The sequence below is a fragment of the Saccopteryx bilineata genome, chromosome 2 (assembly GCF_036850765.1).
Source record: "Saccopteryx bilineata isolate mSacBil1 chromosome 2, mSacBil1_pri_phased_curated, whole genome shotgun sequence".
NCBI lineage: Eukaryota > Metazoa > Chordata > Mammalia > Chiroptera > Emballonuridae > Saccopteryx > Saccopteryx bilineata.
In genome coordinates this window covers 346917776-346939546 of record NC_089491.1, presented here as the reverse complement: position 1 = coordinate 346939546, position 21771 = coordinate 346917776, and the positions used below count along the sequence as shown (strand labels likewise).

The window sequence follows — 21771 nt, the reverse complement described above, 5'->3', positions numbered from 1 at the left end:
ATTCCCTTTAGGGTATACTCATGCTCTCTCCAAGCCCACGTGTTGTAACCCAGGAAAGAAGTGCAAACTTTTATTTGCTCAAGGAGAAAAGAGAAAACAAAAACACGAGCTTGAGCCCGAGTCAGGAGTCTTGTCCTCTTATTACCAGTAAACTGGTAGAGAAGGCTCCCCCAAATTGGTCCCCAGCTTCTTGGGACTTCAGCAGTGTGTGCAGACAGCCCTTATCCCCACCACTCGTCTAATAACGCGTGTTCTTCCTGCCAAGCTCAGTGGCCTTACCGGAGCCCCGCCCCTCACCTCCAGCCAATCGCGCCTGCGTGCGTAGCACGGTCCCCGCCCCTCCGGTTTCGGCCCGCTGCCTTTGTTCTCCGGGTCTCCGTCTCAGCCTGTGCGCTCCGGGCAAACCGAGTGGCAGCTGCTAATTGGTGGCCGCGGCGCAGCCAATCAGAAGGGGGCACCTCAGGCTAGGGCTCGGATCTTTAAACCCGAGAGCCGCGAGGCGCGCGGAGGAGGCTGGGGAGGAGGGCGGTACCGCGTAGCTGGGACGCGTAGCGAAGCGAACGCCCCTCGCGCCCCCAGTCGAGCTTCGATTGGCGGGATCGCGGCAGTTCTCGCGCCCAGCCAGTCACCAGCGAGGATTTTTTGGCGGGGGGTTTCTCCCCCCCTTCACGTTTCGCCCGCCAGGCCAGAGCCGGAGGTCCGGCATCGCTCAGCCGCCGCCGGCGCCAGGGAACTGCGTTCTTACTGCCGCGATGAGGCCCCGCAAAGCCTGCCTGCTGGTCCTGCTGTTGGCGCTGACGCAGCTGCTGGCCGTGGCGAGCGCCGGGGAGCCGGACGAAGGTGAGCAGCCGGGCGTCGGACCGAGCCTGCGGGCTGGAGAGCGCCGCGCGCAGCGCCGGGGATGGGTGCGACCCTGGGCCGGTGGGCTCCGCGTGGAGCCGCTCTAGAACTGACGCCGGCGCCCACCTGCTGGAGTGTGAGCGGCGGAGGCGGGTGGCCAGCATCGCTCAGCTCCTGGGACGGCAGTGCGGTGAAGGGGCCGGGGCTGCGGCGCGTAGCAAGCCCCGTGCCGCCGCGGCGTGGACCGGCGAGAGCGCCAAGTGCCTCCTTTGCTGTTGGCTCCTTCGTCCCGGTTCTGCTCAGATCTTCCTCCAGGCGAGGCTCCTGGGGAGGAGAGTTTGAGATTTGCTTAAAATTTCCAGGCGAACACGCCCGAGGAATGGGGAGAGGGGACCCTGTTTTCCAAACAGGATTCAGGGAAGGCCCGAGTGGGAGCCCGGGGCAGCCGCGAGCAGCAAGCATTTACAACAAAATGTCCGTGGGTTTGGAAGTAAGTGACCCAAGGGTTCGAGGGAGAAAGGGGTGGCTTGGTTTGCATCTTTTCGGAGAAGCCAGTCCCTCGGCGAGCGTTTACTTAGCACCTAATTCGTGCCCGTCACCGCGCTGGGTTCCGGGAGCGGAGGATGAGACGTGGACCCGCTCTCCCAGGAACGCTAGGCAGCTCCTTAGTCCTGGGTCCTGCATTTTACTTTGCAACCAGCTGGCTCAGAACAAAAAGCTAAGAGAACTTTGGAAATGAGAAAGTACAAGGCAAGGAAAGAAGGCCGCTCCTAGAGAACCGGGCGTCCTTTTAGTGAGTCTCTGCTTTCTTCCTCGCTGGCCTTTCTCCCGACGACTAGGGGGTCGCCCTCCCCCCAGTGAGTTTGTTCCAATATAAATAATACTTCTTTTCTGATATTAATGTGTAGGGGGAAATGTGACCTTTATACTCGTTCAAACAGATTGAGGAATTTCTCAGGGGTCACAGAGACAAAAATCTTGACCAGAATAGGAAAGGAAGCAAAAGCCAAGCACCTAGTGGAAAAAATACCTGCCGAAAGGAACTTGATCTCAAGTGTGACCTGGGAACTTTAGCCACATCACCTGGTGCTTATTTAAATACAGAGTCCCAAAAATATACCGAAGCAGAAGTAGGGCTAATGGGGGGGACCCCCCCCCCCGGGATCTGTACTTTAAACAAGTTCTTCATGGGTTCATAGGCAGAACAAACTTCGGGGAGCACAGTAAAGGTTGAGGATCAGTGGGGATGGAGGGGACAGTAGCTAAACAGCAAAATCGCCTGGACACCAAGGACTACTAATAACCAGTGCATTTATCATTTGGGTCACTAATGCAGTGGAGGCCTTGGGAAGCAGTTGCCTTTGGGGTGAGCCCTGGAACCTCTGAGGTTGTCATGGCCAAGACAGGTCTCCCAAGGCGTCCTCTGGGGTGGGGTGGGCTTCTAGCTCGAACCTTGACTCTTTCCCATTTCCATGGGCATCCCTAGCCCTTCATTTTTAATGCCTATCACAGATAACTTGTTTTGTGGATTTATTGTGGGGTCCCACTTTGCCCTAGAAATTCCAAACCTGCAGGGTTTTTAGTTTTGTTAGCTTTCTTTACTTTTTTTTCCCCCTTACGTTCTAGATTCAAACAGTACAGGGATGTCTGGGTTCTAAATCCCCCCCCCCCCATCTTAAGAATATGGTTACTAAATAGAACTTGAGCTCTGAGGACTAAAGCCTCAGTTTGTAGGGCTTTCCATGTCTCTGGTTAGAAGTCACTTCTATGCTACGCATCTTTCCTGTTAACAGTGAAGGAAGATATTTTGATGCCTGCTCTTATTGGGGATTGGTTTAGATTGTAAAGTAAGTGGAAATTCATTTGGATCTAGTGCTAATAAAACTCTCCAACTGGCCTGACCTGTGGTGGTGCAGTGGATGGAGTGTCGACCTGGAAATGCTGAGGTCGCCGGTTCGAAACCCTGGGCTTGCCTGGTCAAGACACATATGGGAGTTGATGCTTCCAGCTCCTCCCCCCTGTCTCTCTCCTCTCTCTCTCTGTCTCTCTCTCTGTCTCTCTCCTCTCTAAAATGAATAAAAAATAAAATAAAAAAAAATTAAAAAAAAACAAAAAAACTCTCCAATTGTCTCTCTCTTTTGATCCCTGAGAAGTAATTGTCAAACGACGCCATGTAGAACTTTGGGCCTATTGGAAAAAAAATCTGATAGAACGGCATAGAATAGCAGTTGAGTGGTCAGAAACCACCACTGAGGAGCTTTGTGTGACCCTTGGGCAGGGGACTGAGGCTTTCTGCCCCTCAGTTTCATCACCTGTAAAGTGCATGTGATGTGTTTCCCTCAAGGGATGAGAGAATGTTTAAAAGTTGGTATAGTCCTGTCAACCATATCAGCTGCAGTGTTATTTCTGATAACAAGTATCTCTTCTCCACTTTTAATATAAACTGTTTGGGCTTGACCTAATGGTAGACTTTACCCACCTGTTATAGGGGTATCTCTAGTGGGGATTGCCAATGCCCAGCTAAGAAAGTAGGTGAGGACATCCTGCAAGGAGCAGCCAGCATCCAGACTGGACAGGGGCCCAGTCTTTTCTTCAGATGTACTGGTGGGAGTGGGCAGGGACTGCACTGACCTGGTTAGAGGAGGGGCAGGGCCCCCCACTTCAGGAGTGTGGCCTTACCATGTGGGCTGAGCACTGTTGAGAGGATCCGAGAGGCCTCATGTGAGGAGGATGGCACCTGTCTGGAAGGTGCTGGAAGGCTGTGGATGTATTTCTACCCCAAAACATCCAACTCTAAAGTGAAGTCTCCTTTAATAGTGGTCTCCTCACTGAAATATGGGTTTCTTGTAGGTGGGAATATAGAGCCAGCATCTTCTCAGATTTCAGAGAAATCAGCCCTTGGGTTGTCTGTGAGTGGAGGAGAAATGGAATGTGTCTGTGTGTCTGTGTAGTAAGTTTATTGATTTTAAAGAGAGGAAAAAAATATTGATTTGTTGTTCCACTTATTTATGCATTCATTGGTTGATAGTTGTATGTGCTCTGATCTGGGATAGAACCTGCAACCTTGGCATATGGGCTCGGTGCTAGTCCAGTGGTTGACAAACCGTGACTCGCAAGCCACATGCGGCTCAATCAGATTGAAGATGTTTTTAGCAAAGGCCAGCTTAGGAGAACCCTAATTAAGTTAATAACCATGTACCTACCTATATAATTATAGTTTAAGTTTAAAAAATTTGGCTCTCGGCCTGACCTGTGGTGGTGCAGTGGATAAAATGTTGACCTGGAACACTGAGGTCACCGGTTCGAAACCCTGGGCTTGCCTGGTTGAGGCACATATGGGAGTTGATGCTTCCTGCTCCTCCCCGCTTTCTCTCTCTCCTGTTTCTCTAAAAACGAATAAATAAATAAATAAATTGGCTTTCAAAAGAAATTTCAGTTGTTGGACTGTTGATATTTGGCTCTGTTGACTAATGAGTTTACCGACCACTGCTCTAGCCCATTGGTTTTCAACAGCCTGTCCACCAGAAATTTCGTGCCAGCCTGCGAAAAAGTTAACCACCCTTGTGTTGTATGAAGATTATAGACCCAATAATGATACCAGTCCATGGACCGGCAGTTGAAAACCACTGCTTTAACCCACTGACCTACCCGACCAGGGCTATGGAAAGTGTAGATTTTTTTAAATCAAGGAGTTCTCTTAGCTCTGGTCCTTGGTAACTCATGGATACCCATTTAATCTTGAGAGCCCTGTCACCAGTAGTGCTGCTGGGCCACTTCAGGCTGAGTGCAGATAAGGGAGCATCTTTTCTTTTCCTTGTAAAATTCACCTTAATCTGAGCAAATTACAGAGTCCCTCTTCCTGCCCCAGCTATGTCTCCCAGTTTGAAGAGTAGACGGAGTTCCTCTTTGCTTTCTTTCTAGCCTTCCTCCAATCTTTCCAGCTGTTTGCAGGTAAATTTGGTTCTGCTGGTGCACCTGACTAGCAAGGTGGGGCGAGTGGACATGTGTGGCCCGCAAGCCCTGCCCAGCTGCCCACTGCGGCCGTGCAGCCCAAGTGGGCTTCCAGATCTGGGCCAGGGTGCCCCAGCTGGAACAGAGAACCCCGCATAGAGCCTCAGGTTTGCAGCCCTCGGGCAGGTCATTTTGGTAGGACATGCAAGTGAGGTTGTCTTCCCCTGCGTCCTGGCCCCTTCACATTCAGAAAGCCTCATTCCTGTTGCTGCCCGGTGACAGTGCTGAGGGCCTGAGGCCCGCCTCTGGGCATGTCCACCCCCCAGAGGAGCTGTGGCCTGGAGTGCAGGGAGTGGACCGGAAGGAAAGGTGATGGCAGGGGTGCGAACTTCTCCCAAGAAGCATGGGAGTCTGCTCAGTTCGTACTTCTCAAATTGGTAGGTTTTCTCTTGGGATTTTAGAGCTGTTTCTCCCTCCCCTGACAAAGGAATGTAGAAATCAGGAAACAGCAGTGAGGGGTTTAAAGGGACATGGTTGAAGATAGCGGCTGGTGGGGTTGGGGGGGGGGTAGGTTTTTTGTTTGCTTTTTTAATTTGTTTTCAGATTGGTAGTGTTAACAATAATGAACAAAACTGCCCGCCCCACCCAGACCAGTTTCCTGGCCCCTCTGAGAGCTGCAGGGCCAGGCCTGGAGTAGTTAGGGGTGGGACCGGGACTGGGCAAGTCCCAGGCGGTGCAGGATCCCAAAGGCAGGTTTTCATGCCCTGACCTCATCCTCAGCCCCAAATGCAGTAACTGTCAGTCAGTCTTGGTTTATCTCCTGGGAAGCATGTCCTAATAGGAATAATTGGCCCCTTGGAACATTCTGGCTTTGGAGTTATGAAATCCTCCCGCTTGCTTCAAATGCACTTGCTGATGTGACTGAAGCTGAGGGACCTGATTAATAAGAACTGCAGTTCCACAGTCTGTAGATTGGCAAAAAATTAACTGGATCTTGATAATGAGATGTACTTGTGATGTAATGAGATTCTGTGTTGAGATGAGATGTAATGAGATTCTGTGTTCTGGGAAGAGATTTGCTTCCAGGCTGGAAGCACATCACTGAAAGTTAACCTTGTCCTGGAGCACAGACCAGTGGGAACCATATAATGAGGTATTATTCCTAAAATGCAAAGTGCTGGCTGTGGGTAGAGGAGTCTTGCTACAGGGCAAGGCCTGGAAAGACTGCAGGGGTTTCTGAGGGATAATGGGTCAGATCTCAGTGCAGAGGGGGAGAAGAGCTGATGTTGGATCTCTTCTCAGGGAGAAAGAACAGGAGGTGCTACCTCTGGGGAGCATTTAGACTTCAAACTCTAGGTCTGTGGTTTTCAGACATCTTTTTTATTTTTAATTTAATTTTTTTTACAGGGACAGAGAGAGTCAGAGAGACGGATAGATAGGGACAGACAGACAGGAACGGAGAGAGATGAGAAGCATCAATCATCAGTTTTTCGTTGGGACTTCTTAGTTGTTCATTGGTTGCTTTCTCATATGTGCCTTGACCGCGGGCCTTCAGCAGACCGAGTAACCCCTTGCTGGAGCCAGCAACCTTGGGTCCAAGCTGGTGAGTTTTTTTTTTGGCTCAAGCCAGATGAGCCTGCACTCAAGCTGGCAACCTCAGGGTCTCGAACCTGGGTCCTCCACATCCCAGTCTGACACTCTATTCACTGCACCACCGCCTGGTCAGGCCTCAGACATCTTTTAACCATGACCTCCCTTTAAGTGAAATCTCAGGTGGCCACTCATGCATAGTTACAGCAGAATTGCCGAGGTAGGAACTTCTGATGTCACCACCCTGTCTAGTGGGGCCCCCATGGACTACTCAGGACTCACAACACATTTTGAAGGGTTGGAGGTTCTTCGGAAATTTTTAAGGAGGAGAGTCACAAATTTTCTAACCAGTCTGCATATTTTCTACTCAGATTCTAATAAAGAAGAGGCCATTGAGGATGAAGACGAAGAAGAGGAAGATGAGGAGGAGGAGGAGGATGACTTGGATGTTAAGGAAGAAAATGGTGTCTTAGTCCTAAGTGACGCCAACTTTGATAACTTTGTGGCTGACAAAGACACAGTGCTGCTGGAGTTCTACGCTCCGTGGTGAGGACCCATGTTCCGGTTCTTCTCCGGTGGGCGAGGGGTTCCTCTGCTCATGAGCTTGACCCCGGCTGGGCGATAGTGGGGGGCGCAGGAACCCAAGCCCCTGGTTCAGGATCCCTGGGGCTTAGCATTCCACCAGTTTGTGCGGAGCAGCCCATGAGCCAGCGCTCTCAGAACACGGTCCCCAGTAGTCTAAAATGTGAACAGGTCCTCTGATAGTTACACTTGGGAAGGGGGTGGTATTTAACAAGCTGTGATGATGACAGAAACCTCTGTGGGTGTCAGACATGTCTGACCCGTCTCGAGGCCACCCATGTCCCTTCTCCTGTCAGTGGTCGGGCAAGCTGCCGTCCGCCCCCTTTACCATCCTTCACCCTCACAATGCAGTACTAACTGGGCCTGTATTCCTCCCCCATCTCCTGTTGTCTTATAATGCCTTCTTTCCCTTTTGCTCCACCCTCCCTTGTTTACTCTGGAGTCATGGTCCAGATACTCATGTGTGCGCAGTGCTTGATATTCAAGAACAGTTAGAGCTGTTTTATATAAAACACTTCAACAATACTTTGAACATGTCTTTGAGGTTCTATTTCTATTTTATAGATCAGTAGTTTGCCAACTTTTTAGTTTTGGGATCCTTAGCATTTAAAATTTGAGGGCCCCAAATAGCTCGCATGTGGGTCGTGTTTCTCAGTCTTTACCACATTAGAACTGGGAAATTGAAAAGTAACAGTAATGCATTGCATGTTAACATCATTTTTAGGGTAGCCTCTGGAAAACTCTGTATGTGTCCAAAGCAGAACTGGACATTGAACCTTGACCTCTGACTTCCAGCCACGTTGACCTCCTGTGATGTTCCGTTGTGTCTTGCCTCTTAACTGCAGATATTTCCTATCCTGATGTCCCCCCCCCCTTTTTTTTTAGAGGAGAGAGAGACAGAAAGGGAGAGAGATGAGAAGCATCAGCTTGTAGTTGAGGCACCTTAGTTGTTCATTGATGGCCTCTTATGTATACCTTGACTGGGGGGGGGCGCTCAAGCTGGCAAGCCTCCGCTCAAGCCAGCGACCTCAAGGTTTCTGTCCTGAGACCTCAGCATCCCAAGTCGACGCTCTGTCACTGCTCCATTGCCTGGTCAGTCCTGATGCCCATTTGTGTGTGTCTTGGAGTTAAGCCTCCACAGGGACAGTTAGCCTTTGTTTCCCCAAACCGAATCCTTAGGTGTGGACATTGCAAGCAGTTTGCTCCAGAATATGAAAAGATCGCCAGTGCCTTGAAGGAGAACGACCCTCCCATTCCTGTAGCTAAGATTGATGCGACCACGGAGTCTGCGCTGGCCAGCAGGTTTGATGTGAGCGGCTACCCCACCATCAAGGTTCTCAAGAAGGGACAGGCTGTTGACTACGAGGGCTCCAGGACCCAGGATGGTGAGCGGCGCTCGAGCTGTTGGGGGAAGCTGAGACCAGGGCTCTGTCCCCTGGGACGGGGAATTTCGATAAGAGGAAGGAAGACAAGTTGAGGGGACTGGGAGTGACCCTGGGCACCAGTTTCTGGGAGTGCTCCTTCCTGGAATGTTCGAGGTTACCAAGATCAAAATAAACTTGTCCTTGGGTGGGAGCGGTATCTTCCCATTTCAGACCATGAAACAAGATCTGGGGTGGATGTGTTAAAAAATGGCATATGGTCAACTGTAATTGAAAATTTTAAAAAGAAAGAAGTGATACAGGAGGTGGGGGTTCTTGGTGGCGTTTTAGAGCAGCAGTCTGCAGCCGGTGATTCTTTGGCACAGCAGTGTGCCACAGGAGCATTGAAAACACGCGGTGCTGGGCTGTTGGGTCAGGGGCACTGACCTCTCTTCCCTTAGATTGTCAAATGAAAAAATGACAACAGCCAACACAACAGTAGCCATTCAGTGTGAATGAATCTTAATTATACTGTTTTTACTTTTGTCAGATTGGCCAAAAATATATTTTTGGCTGTGTCTCAGAATTTTAGCAATTAGTTGATGTATGCGTGGGATGAAAATGGTTGGAAATCGCTGTTCTAGACCAGTGGTTCTTTTTTTTTTTGTATTTTTCTGAAGCTGGAAACGGGGAGAGACAGCCAGACAGACTCCCGCATGCGCCCGACCAGGATCCACCCGGCACGCCCACCAGGGGCTACGCTCTGCCCACCAGGGGGCGATGCTCTGCCCCTCCGGGGTGTCGCTCTGCCGTGACCAGAGCCACTCTAGTGCCTGGGGCAGAGGCCATAGAGCCATCCCCAGCGCCCGGGCCATCTTTGCTCCAATGGAGCCTTGGCTGCGGGAGGGGAAGAGAGAGACAGAGAGGAAGGAGGGGGAGGGGGTGGAGAAGCAAATGGGCGCTTCTCCTATGTGCCCTGGCTGGGAATCGAACCCGGGTCCCCCACACGCCAGGCCAACGCTCTACCGCTGAGCCAACCGGCCAGGGCCTGGACCAGTGGTTCTTAATGTTCAGCTTACATCAGAATCATGGGGGGTGGGGGGGTGTCATTAAGACAGATCCCAGAGCCCCATCCCCACGTTGCTTGTTAAGTGAGTTCCAGGTCAGGTTCAGTGCAGTTCTTACAAATGCTTGGGGTGCCGAGGCTTCAGGCCCAGACTTGACATTGAGCACTGTAGTGTGGGGAACTAGGCAGGTCTTGAACCAGGCCCGTGGATCCCTGCCGGCTCTCATTAGGCACTAAATACATTTTATTACATGAATGAACAAAGAAGATGGTGGTAGACTTCCACAAGAGCATGTCTTCTACTGGCCCTCTGAGTGCATTTTCATAAATGGGCATCCCCCACAGTGACTGACGTGGACTCTGGGCCCTCCACAGTGATGGACGTGGGGCTCCAGGTGGGGATGGGACAGTGTCCTGCGCAGTGGATTCACCTTTCAGTCTGCGAGCTTGTGCTGTGCAGGAGTGGCTCTCAGACCTGGTTCTTCGTGGGTTCCATAGTCAAAAAAGCAAAGGAAGTGTTACAAGTCTGTTACCATTGTTCCTAAGAACCACTTGGAAAATGCTTTGTGAGAATATGCTCTGTGTCCCATTCCTGTCATTGAATCCACCTCTGGGGACTGAAGCCACAAACGGGCCATTTTATAACAGGTGACGCCAGTGCAGCCTGAGCAGTGGGAGCTGCCGCTCTCTTCCTTTTCTCGGTTCTTGCTTGTGTTGCATGATGCTCTGATATGCGGGTGGTAGACACGTCCACATGAAGGGACAGCTGCCAGGACCATTGATCAGCACACTGGTCATAGCACTGGGAGATGACCTCTTGGGGTTTATGTGCCGTTGGGACCCTAGGCTGGTTCTCCTTCAGCGGCCAGTCTTGGGCTGTCAAGAAGTCTGCCTGTGCTCAATCTTCTTGGGTTTATTGCAGAAATTATTGCCAAAGTCAAAGAGATCTCCCAGCCCAACTGGATGCCCCCCCCAGAAGTCACACTTGTGCTAAACAAAGATAACTTCGATGAAGTGGTGAACGATGCAGACATCATTCTGGTGGAGTTTTATGCCCCGTGGTAAGATGGTGTTGGGTAGCCTGCTGGCATTGGGTGGGTAGCAGAGGTGACCAACGAGCCAGGTGGGTGCAGCGTGTCCCCCTTGCACTAAGGGTGAAGTGGAGCTGCTCAGGGTTCTTTTACAGGCTGTTCCTGAGGGCTGTAATCGGGCAGAACACAGGGCTGAGACGTGAGGGGGGGAAGCCCACATGACCCCCATGGGAGGTCTGCTGGGTGACCTGGGACCCCCCAAGACTGGAAGACACAGCTGAGCACAGGCCTGTGCCTGCTGGAGTCCTGTGTGGGGTTAGGCGCATCCCTGAGGAAACATGTGAGGGCTGTCTGACAGCCGTGCCCCTCTAGGCAATGAGGTGACATCTTTCACCTCCGGTAGGAGGCCTGGAAATGCTGTTTATGGGAGTTCTCCGGCTGGGGTGGGGAAAGCACAGACAGGCCCCAGCAGTGAAGGGGACGTGGCAGCTGATGGCCTCGCTCCTCCTGTCCCAGCCTTGTCACGCTAGCCCTGCTGTCTCCCTTCCGAGGTGTTGGAACCGTGGTTTCAGCTGCCTTCATCTATGCTTCTGGCTGTTTCAGAGTGAATAGAAGGTGACCCTCAGCCTTGCTCCACACTCGAGATGTGTCCCCTTCTCACACTGGAGCCTCAGGGCTCCTACAGCTTTTCTGCCTTGTGTCCCTCCCCTTGGCCTTCTCAAGCTCCTGCCCACTTCCTATCCATCCCTCATGGCCCAGCTCAGCTATCACATCCTGTATGAAGCTGTCCCTGACTGTCTCCATACCTGACCCAACTCTCCAGTGAAGAAAATTCCCCTTCTCAGGATGTTGTCTGTCTTGGCCTTTCCCACATCTCATTCCACGTCATAGTCATGCTCTGGTCTGTGTCCCTGTGTGTGTCTGTTTGTTCATTGTGTCCCCAGTGGGTGAATGCCAGGTCGTGCTGGCTCTCCTGAGGCCCTGGCCCAGCGCCCTTGGCCGGGAGCCATTCAGAGGTTGGCTGAGTCTCACCAAGTTGCTCAAGAACACAGGTTGGGCTTCGGCACCTTGTGTAGCTGGAAGGCTGTGTCCACACTGGAACAGGTCACTGACAGCACTGGCTTCCTCCGACAGGTGTGGGCACTGCAAGAAGCTGGCTCCCGAGTACGAGAAGGCTGCCAAGGAGCTGAGCAAGCGCTCTCCCCCAATCCCCCTGGCGAAGGTCGACGCCATCGCGGAAACAGACCTGGCCAAGAGGTTCGATGTCTCGGGCTACCCCACCCTGAAGATCTTTCGCAAGGGAAAGCCTTTTGAATACAATGGCCCACGGGAGAAGTACGGTATGGCCGCTTCCTTCTCTCAGCTCAATGGGACAGAGAGGTTCCCTGGCACATGTGGGTGTGGGTGGAGTACCCTGGAACCCAGCCCCTCCTCAGGCGGGTGCTCTGCTCCCAGGGATCGTGGACTACATGATTGAGCAGTCTGGGCCGCCCTCCAAGGAGATATCGTCCCTGAAGCAGGTTCAGGAGTTCCTGAAGGACGGGGACGATGTCATCATTGTTGGGGTCTTCAAGGCAGAGAGTGACCCGGCCTATCAGCTGTACCAGGATGCTGGTGAGTAGTAGTCCTCTGCACTGGACAGAACGCCCCCCTGGGGAGCCTGCTGCTTTTGCATAACACCCCTGGGTGAACATTTAGGGGACGACTGCATGTGTTGCCGTAGCCTCTGTGGGAGCAGGCTTGCTTTCACACAGGTCAGTGGTTGGAGGTTAGTTCCTTGTTACCTTAATTGCCCATGGAGAGTTGGGGAGGGGCACAGTCAAGTTCTTCCAAGTTCGTTTTCTATCTCCCTCACCTTCTAGGGTCCCCTTCCCAAGCCCCTCTGAAAGGGGGGCTCTTCAGCGGAAGGTGAGGGTTTCGACCTGGGTTTGAGTCCTGGCCCTGCCAGTTGTTAGCACTGTGACCAACCACAGGCAGTGACCTGATCAGCCAACTTCTGTGCTGCGCAGTAACAATTGTGCAGATGTCAAATGCAGATTAGCAAAATTCCTGTCATGCGTCCTTGGTCTTTATCAATTAGGTAACCCTGTCATCCACTCCTAACTAGTCAGGAAGAACCTTGCAGAGGGACCGCCAGACCCAAGTCATGTTTGTGTTGCATGCGCATCCTGGCGTCGGGGTCTGTGACAGTCCAGGCCTGGGGCAGGGGCAGGGTGGTGGCAACACTGCCAGTCCAGGCACCACACTTCAAGTCGGACACGTGTGCCTCACGTGGCTCAGTCTGGGCAGGCTGCAGGCAGAGGTGAGAGGCACCGGGCCCGGTGTGCCAGCCCATTTACTGGATTGCGTGGATAGCCAGAGAGCCCCAGGGATGCAGGGTGGTCTACAGAGAACGGGAGAAGGGGGTCTGTGAGCATGCAAGGCGGCTAACGGAGTTCTCGAGGCAATTCTGTCTCCTCACCCATAGCCGGGTGCTGATATCTGGGGCGCCTGGAGGCTTGAACAGGGTGGCCTGCCCTGCAGGGGTCTGGGTGCCTCAGCAGGACCAGAGCGGAGGGCCTGAGGTGTGGTCACCCCAGGCCCAGGGCAGGGGCTAACGGACCTGCCCCATCTGGTTTTGTGGTGGTTGGAATGCAGCCACACTCACTTGTTCACACACTGTCCAGCTGCTTTCACACTTGAGTACGGAGTGGAGTGGTTGTGGCAGCGTGGCCTGCAAAGCCAAGGGCGTTTCCTGTCTGGTCCTCTCTGGAAAAAGTCTGCCAGCCTCTGTTCTCGATTATCTCCAGACAGTGGGGTTTTATTGGGAGTTTAACAAGATTTTAATACACTATATATAGTATAAGAATCACAGTTAGGGGCCCAGCCCACCAGCACGCCACCCCCCACCTTGAGGAGGAGAGGCTCGACCCTGGGAAGGGGCACATGTGGAGACTCGCCCTGCACACATAGCAGGTGTGCCACTCGCTGGCTCCTCAGGACAGGTTGGCTCTCTGGGGCTAAGTGCTCCCCGACCTCAGAGACAGCAGTCTGCCGGAGCTCCTGACACATTAGTTCTAAATTTTTCTCTGAACATTCAGTTAAAATTACAAACATCAGGACACAGATTTTAAGGTATTAGGCCTGTACTAAGTTTTGAAATCCAACATTTAAGCTTGAAGCAGGTCCACACAGTACTCACAATGGTCATTACACTATTTTTCTGGACACTTGTGGTTGATGTTGGTAATGAGTTAAATCTAGATTGTTGAAGCAATTGAACAAACTGTGTATTTATCATTCTGTTTGTCAGCTAACAACCTGAGAGAAGATTATAAATTCCATCACACTTTCAGCACTGAAATAGCAAAGTTCTTGAAAGTCTCTCCTGGGAAGTTGGTCATGATGCAGCCTGACAAGTTCCAGTCGAAATACGAGCCGAGGAGCCATGTGATGGACATCCAGGTGGGTGAGGTGGCTTGGGTCTCTGGCCCTTCTGAAGTGCCAGCTACTGGGTGTCCAGCCGTCATGAGGATCCGGTGCTCCCACCTCGGGGGTTTTGGAGCATGGGGATTTCTGTCCCTGCAGGCTCTGGGCCCTGGAGCACAGCCAGCAGACTGTTCATGGTTGGGTTTACTGGGGCAACTCACATATCGGGCAGTTGCAGGGCCCTGGCCCCTGGCAGAGCTCCACCTGCTTTTGCCAGAAGAGTTGCTTCCACTCGTACCTTCTGGTACCAGCCTCCCTTTGGTGCCCCCCACTGTGGGTCTGGCCTGGGTTGTTGTTGGTTCTGGCCAGAATGTGCTGCTGCTGGGAGCTAAACCTCATTTTCTAGCGGGCCCAGACACTGGGGGCTGTGGGCATTGCAGGCCTCTCCGCCATGTGAAGCTGAGCGGCGTGGGTCGTGGACGGGGCCTTTCTTTCCACAACTCCCCAGCCCCACCTTCTTAAAGGGTGTGCCACTTCTAGAAAGGAGAGGGACTTCTCAACTCAGTGTTCCAGACAATTCAGTGAGCAGTTCTTCAGGTTTGGAAAAGACCCTAGATCTTGAATTCAAAGCTTTGTTGTTTTTTTCATAGACTGGGATGCAGAGAAGTGAACTCTCGCACCCAGGGTCCCACAGCCAGTTAGAAGTAACGGAGGGAAGGATGCAGGTGTCCTTCCTGGGCTAGGGTGCCCCCTCGGGCCATGACCCTCGGCACTTGGGCCAAGGGCTCTCACACGACCTGCAGGACGTGTGTGTCACTGAGTCCCTTGGGCGTGTGCCAGGGAGCAGCCATGCTCCTTCTGGTCTGTTTCTGTGAACTGGCAACATGACAGCCTTGGAGGCGGCCCTATGATTCCCGGGGTCTTTAGTCCCATTCTCCTTCTCAGAGTCTCTTGTCCAGAAAGGGGCCCTGTGCATGTGGGGCAGTGGCCCTGGGGAGTCAGGCACAGCCCTGTGTGGTGTGTACATTCCCGAGAAGGGGGTCTGTAGCTTTTGACAGATCCTTGAAGAGGTCCTTGACCTCAGAAAGGCTAAGACCCTTGCTGTCCAGTCTCATATCTATTAGTGCCACTTGTTGGGTTTCCTTTAGCTACATTTTAAATTTTAAATGGATTGATATTGTTTACATACTACCTTTATTCCATAAACTACATGAGGCTACTTTGTGAAAACTCATACAGTACAATAACATGCAGTGTTTTTAAAGTGGCTTTAGAAATCAGGACAAAGGAAAGACAAGGGCAGGACAGGTGAGTAAAGCGAAGTGTGGGTCAGCACCTGGAGTGGCTGAGAGAGGACAGGTTGTCTGTGAGCCGGCAGATGAGCAGGCAGCCCCGCATGGAGTCGGGCCGAGGCCCCTGGGGTGTGCGCTCGGTTCCAGCGCAGGTTCCCCGCTGCTCCTGCCACTTCACTCCTGAGGTTGCCTCCGGGGTGCGGTTCCAGTCGCCCCCCTCGCCGCTTTGCCAGCACTTTCCTCCCACCCTCCTGGTGCTCTTGGACCAGACCCTCAGTGCTTTGTCTCCAGCTCTTCCTCCCACATGGCAAGTCCTGCCCATCCCCAGCACTGCATGGGGCCACCTCCCTGACTGTCCCATCCAGAGGGGACTCAGGCTCTAGGGGAGGAATGTGGGGTCTGTCCACCACGTCCTGCTGTGCAGCCTTGGGAGAGCAGCTGAACCTTGCTGAGCCTCAGTGTCTCCGTCTATGTGAGCTGGCAGTGCCTACCCTCGGGTGGTTATGAGTCTGGCGTCTGCAGGGCTAACTCAAGTTCATACTTGGTGGGAGCCCCTGCGTCAGGGCACGCTACATGTCCCTCAGGGCCGTCACCTCACCTCTGACAGCCAGGTCTCAGTGTCCACTGCACTGTGCCCGGTTGGTCACGACTGCTGTATAACTCAGAGCTGGGCTTGTCTCACTTGATCCCCCTCACCCAGGAGCCACCTGGGTACCAGAGGAAGCCGAGCCTGCATATCACTCCGTCTCTGGCCACGGTCTCAAGCTGCTGCCCCGCTGTACAGCTCCAACCTGCATTCTTGCCCGAGACCATGCTGCTTTGGTGTGGTGGGCAGTCACAGGGTGCTCTCCTGGCCGCGTGAACCCGCGCTCTTGCCCGAGACCATGCTGCTTTGGTGTGGCGGGCAGTCACGGGGTGCGCTCCGGGCAGCATGCACCCGCGCTCTTGCCCGAGACCATGCTGCTTTGGTGTGGCGGGCAGTCACGGGGTGCTCTCCTGGCCGCGTGAACCCGCGCTCTTGCCCGAGACCATGCTGCTTTGGTGTGGGGGGCAGTCACGGGGTGCGCTCCGAGCAGCACGCACCCGCATTCTTGCCCAAGACCATGCTGCTTTGGTGTGGCGGGCAGTCACGGGGTGCGCTCCGGGCAGCACGCACCCGTGCTCTTGCCCAAGGCCATGCTGCTTTGGTGTGGCGGGCAGTCACGGGGTGCGCTCCAGGCACCACGCACCCGCACTCTTGCCCAAGGCCATGATACTTTGGTGTGGCGGGCAGTCACGGGGTGCGCTCCGGGCAGCACGCACCCGCGCTCTTGCCCGAGGCCATGATGCTTTGGTGTGGCGGGCAGTCACGGGGTGCGCTCCGGGCAGCACGCACCCGCGCTCTTGCCCGAGGCCATGATGCTTTGGTGTGGCGGCAGTCACGGGGTGCTCTCTGGACAGCAGGCAGTCATGGGGTGTTCTCTGGACAGCACACACCCACACTCTTGCCCGAGACCATGCTGCTTAGCGTGGCAGGCAGTCACGGGGTGTTCTTCGGGCAGCACGCACAGCCCAGCGTGGCCACTCACCAGTTGTGTGCACTTGGGCCCCTTCTCTCCGTGCCATTTTCCTGTCGTCTGTGAGCTGTCCTGATAGGACCGTGTTAATAGTTGTCAGGCTCCTGCAGTGGCTCAACAAGCTCACTTAAGGTTCACTGGAGGAAAGGGGGTCCTAGAGATCACAGAAAATCTGGGGTTGCTTGACTGGGGGCGAGCTCAGAGTCTATCATTGTTGCCCCCGCCCATTCCATCTTCACTCACTGAGTCGGTCAGTAAATGGTGGGCGTGTCTGCCGAGCCTGTTTGTCAGGCTGGCCTCACCTGTCCCTGGTTGTGTGCAGGGGTCTACAGAGGGCTCGGCCGTCAAGGACTACGTGCTGGAGCATGCCCTGCCCCTGGTGGGTCACCGCAAGCCCTCCAACGATGCCAAGCGCTACACACAGCGCCCTCTGGTCGTCGTCTACTACAGCGTGGACTTCAGCTTTGACTACAGAGCAGGTGAGGGACCCTGGCCAGGCATGTGGGCTAGGACTCCAGCCCCAGGCCCTTGCGGTCAGTTGCCAGCTGGGTGTCCCTTTACGGCTTCGGGGTCATTTTCCTCTGCGCTTCAGGCAGGCAGGGACACCAGGCACAGGCCTCTTGGTCTCACTGAGCTTTTGACTGAGGTCTCCCGCTCACCGAGAGGGTTTTCAGAAATGCTTTTCTTCTCAGTTGAGGCCAGAGCCCGAGCAGAGGATCTGAGGGAGAGAACTGTGAACCTCACCTCCACAGCTCACACCCTCTTGTTGCAGCCACTCAGTTTTGGCGGAGCAAGGTGTTGGAGGTGGCCAAGGACTTCCCCGAGTACACCTTCGCTGTGGCCGATGAGGACGACTTTGCCTCGGAGGTGAGGGACCTGGGGCTCAGCGAGAGTGGGGAGGACGTCAACGCTGCCGTCCTGGACGCTGGCGGACGGCGGTTCGCCATGGAGCCCGACGACTTTGACTCCGACACCCTCCGCCAGTTTGTCACAGCTTTCAAAAAAGGTGAGCAGCGTGTGGCCAGTCCTCCTCTGCATGGGTCTGGGTGGGCCGTGGGTGCACTGGGTGCCTCTTCCTTCCCGTCGCTTGTCCTGAGCCTCATCCTGCTTTTCTCCCGAGGACCTTGGGGAGGATAGATGGAGAGTCCCCATTCTTTTGCTTTTTTTTATTTTTTATTTTTATTTTACTTATTCATTTTTAGAGAGGAGAGAGAGATAGAGATAGAGAGGGAGAGAGAGGAGAGAGAGACGGAGAGAGAGAGAAGGGGGGAGGAGCTGGAAGCATCAACTCCCATATGTGCCTTGACCAGGCAAGGCCAAGGTTTCGAACTGGCGACCTCAGCATTTCCAGGTCGACGCTTTATCCACTGCGCCACCATAGGTCAGGCCTCTTTTGCTTTTTAAAATTTTATTTATTTAATCATTGATTTTAGAGAGGGATAGAAACATTGCTCTATTGCTGTTTGTGGCCTGACTGGGTTATCCAGCCGGCAACCTGTGTGTATCAGGATGATGCTCTAACTGAGCTATCTAGCCAGGTTTTGGCGGCGGGGGGGAGGGGGGGTCGGGTAATATATAAAAAGAGCAGGTGTGTCTTGGAAATTTCAAGAAGCCTACTTTTTAAAATATTTTAGCCTGACTATGCAGTGGTGCAGTGGATAGAACATTGGACTGGGATGCTGAGGACCCAGGTTCGAGATCCTGAGGTTGCCAGCTTGAGCGCGGGCTCATCTGGTTTGAGCAAAAGCTCACCAGCTTGGACCCAAGCTCGCTGGCTTGAGCAAGGGGTTACTCGGTCTGCTGTAGGCCCATGGTCAAGGCACATAAGAGAAAGAAATCATGAACAAGTAAGGTGTTGCAAGAAAAACTAATGATTGATGCTTCTCATCTCTCTCCATTCCTGTCTGTCCCTATCTTTCTCTCTCTCTCTGACTCTCTCTCTCTGTCTCTGTAAAAATAAATAAATAAAATTTTTTTAAAAATTAAAAAAAAATTTAAATAGGCGCTTGGTGATTGTATTAAGTTATGTGCTTGTGGAACTCGCTTTACGGCATTAGACGCATGTGTTTATTGGTCTGTTAAGCACATGGCCCGCTCCCCAGCACCAGCCTATTGTGGGCAGACCTCCTGGATCGCTGTCTTTGAGTCTGCTCGGTATTTCTTCCCATGTGGCTTTGCAGGCCTGGTGCTCCCTGGAGCCCTCTTCACTGGACACTTCTCTTGTGACAGCCTAACTGGGCAGGACCCAGTGCCCTGCAGGCCTGCCATGGACTGCCTGCACTGGCCGTGGCTTTGCAGGGACAGGGAGAGGGAAAGGTTGGGGGAGAACAGGAAGCTGAGGGCTGGGCTTTTGGAGACAAGGTACTGCTTGGTTCAGGCGGACCCACCGGGGCCTGTCCATCACTCACACCCCTCACCCCTCGCTTTCCTCAACAGGAAAACTGAAGCCGGTCATCAAATCCCAGCCAGTGCCCAAGAATAACAAGGGGCCAGTCAGGGTCGTGGTGGGAAAGACCTTCGACTCCATTGTGATGGACCCCAAGAAGGATGTCCTAATCGAGTTCTATGCGCCCTGGTGCGGGCACTGCAAGCAGCTGGAACCCGTGTACACCGCCCTGGGCAAGAAGTACAAGAACCACAAGAACCTGGTCATCGCCAAAATGGATGCCACCGCCAACGACATCACCAACGACCGCTACAAAGTTGAGGGGTTCCCTACTATCTACTTCGCACCCAGTGGGGACAAAAAGAACCCAGTTAAGTTTGAGGATGGAAACAGAGATCTGGAACATTTGAGCAAGTTTGTAGAAGAACATGCCACAACACCGAGCAGAACCAGGGAAGAGCTGTAAGCTCTGAGGTCTGCACGGGCAGGAGGACCAGACGCGGCAGCTTCCGGCAGCCCCGGTCATCTTCCAGAGGCACCAGTCAGCACAAAGGCAGTGTCTGCAATTTTTTGGTTTTGTTTTAATTTTTTTATACTCTGGTTTTTCACCTCACGCTCTGAGTACTGACTAGATATGAATAACCCAGTAGATAGTCCAGATTTTTACAGAGGATAAATCTATTTTTATCATTATTTGGGGTTTGATTTTTTTTTTAACCCTCCGCATTCTTTAATATATTTCTTAAAACCAGATAAGTTGAATCTCTTCTGTGTGAATTATGTTTTTTAATTTAAAAATTTAGCCTGACCAGGCCATGGCGCAGTAGATAGAGTGTCAGACTGGGATGTGGAGGACCCAGGTTCGAGACCCCGAGGTCGCCAGCTTGAGCGCAGGCTCATCTGGTTTGAGCAAGGGGTCACTTGGTCTGCTGTAGCCCCCTGGTCAAGGCACATATGAGAAATCAATCAATGAACAACTAAGGAACTGCAACAAAGAATTGATGTTTCTCATCTCTCTCCATTCCTGTCTGTCCCTATCTGTCCCTCTCTGACTCTCTCTCTCTCTCTCTGCCACAAAAAAAAAAAAAAAATTTAAAAACCTTTGCCAAATCATGTTGATTTTTGCCATTTATCTTGTTGTCTGAGGACTTACTAGTTGGGGAGGAGTAGATGGCCGGCAGGCTCTGAATTTTTGCTTCTTCCTGTTCTGGCTGGCACAAAGCCTGTTCTGGCTAGCACCCTGCGGAGGATGCCACGTCAGCCTGACACCAAGCCGCCGCCTGGTCCCGCCAGGAGCAACATCTGAGGGGCTGGGTGCTGCTGTGCTTACTCCGAGGACTGTGTGACAAGGAGCCTCCTCCAGGTCCCCACGCCCCTCAAGGTCGGTCTGAGGTGCAGCCTCGCCTCTTCAGAATTGACCTGGCTGGAGAAGAGATGACCCAGGACACTTTTCTATCTAGGGGAATAGAAGGGTAGGGGAGGCTGTCGTGATGGAATAAAGGAAATGCTGAAAGTGAACCTCCATGACTATCAGAGGATACCCGCCCCTCCTGGAGCCTTAGTTGAGTTGAAGATGGACAGGCCCTGCCTGGGCGGGCTGGGGGGGGGGGGGGGCTCTCCTGCCTGACACAACATCCAGGGCGCAGGTGGGTCATCGCAACCCAGGCAAGGGGCTTTGTGGTCTCTGCTAGGTTGTATGGAGGTGAGCAGTGGCCTGTTCGTCAAGATGGGGATGAGGATGAGGGACAAGGGACCCACCGAGGACTTGTGGGGCCGGGAAGAGGGATGGGACTAGCCCTTCCTCGGGTTGCGCAGTCGGGATGTGACCCACCAGGTGTGCCATCTCCCCTGCCCTGTCACCTCCCGATTTGACTGAAACAGGTGGTGAGGTGGAAGTCACTTGAGCTGGCAGTATTCAGAGGGACTGGTTTGTGTGTCATGGAGGCTGGGTGGGAGCAGCCAACGGGGACTTTTCTAGGTGAGCTGCTCCATAGTTGAGTCTGGCTGAGGTGGACTGGGAGCTGTGGGAAGTCCTGTCTTGGAAGTTCTCAGTCCAGTGTGACAGGATGTCATCTGTACCCTCCTCAATGTCCTCTTTCATCTGAGTGCCCCTCTTCTCTCCCCGGGGACTTGATGCCAGAAGCTCACAGGAACAGATGTGGGTGTGGGGCTCAAGGGCTTTCTTCCACTGCACCACCAGGAGAGCAGGTCGCTCCTCTCCCCTGGGACTCCCAGTCTCGTTTCAGGGAAGTGTCCCACACAGTGTGCGTGAGGCCACGAGGAAGGGGCAGCCAGGAGCAAGGAGCAGCAGGATCTCACTGAAATGAGGTGTTGGGAAAGCTCTTGTGTCTGAGGTGACATTTGAGCTGAGACTGGGTGGAGCCAGCATAGGCTCAGGAAAGGATCAAGTGAGGTTCGCTTCTCTGTGGCCCCGGGCCCCTGCGACAGCTCTCCCCAGGGTCTTCCTGAAGTGGGGAATCTCAGGCTGGCACACAGACCTGCTGAACCTGAACCTGCATTTTAAGGATATCCCAGAGATCAATTTCATGGGCACATTGGCAAGGGTCTGAGGCAGAAGTCAATAGACATCCTCTCCTGAATTAATTACAGTGGGAAAACCCAGTTCACCGGGGAGTGTCCAGAGTGAGCAATCCCTGTGTTGACTGCAGAATGTAGGCCCCGGATGGTTAGGGAGCCACTGGGCCAGT

At 53.3% G+C, this 21771-nt stretch overlaps 1 protein-coding gene across 1 annotated transcript; it reads left to right on the top strand.

Moving 5' to 3' along the window:
* Nucleotides 1-495: 495 nt before the first annotated feature.
* Nucleotides 496-20581, top strand: PDIA4 (protein disulfide isomerase family A member 4). Its single transcript, XM_066262537.1, has 10 exons — nt 496-840; nt 6753-6927; nt 8143-8348; nt 10313-10451; nt 11556-11761; nt 11877-12035; nt 13714-13865; nt 17000-17156; nt 17450-17683; nt 19114-20581. The coding sequence occupies exons 1-10, from the start codon at nt 753-755 to the stop codon at nt 19527-19529; spliced, it is 1932 nt and encodes a 643-aa protein (XP_066118634.1). The 5' UTR covers nt 496-752; the 3' UTR covers nt 19530-20581.
* The last annotated feature ends 1190 nt before the right edge of the window (nt 20582-21771 follow it).

What these genes read in the sequence shown, in the direction of transcription:
- PDIA4 (XM_066262537.1), top strand. Translation starts at nt 753, where the DNA reads ATGAGGCCCCGCAAAGCCTGCCTGCTGGTCCTGCTGTTGGCGCTGACG. An exon ending in CTGGAGTTCTACGCTCCGTG is followed by an intron (nt 6,928 to 8,142) that starts GTGAGGACCCAT and finishes CCGAATCCTTAG; the next exon opens with GTGTGGACATTGCAAGCAGT. An exon ending in TGGCCCACGGGAGAAGTACG is followed by an intron (nt 11,762 to 11,876) that starts GTATGGCCGCTT and finishes CTCTGCTCCCAG; the next exon opens with GGATCGTGGACTACATGATT.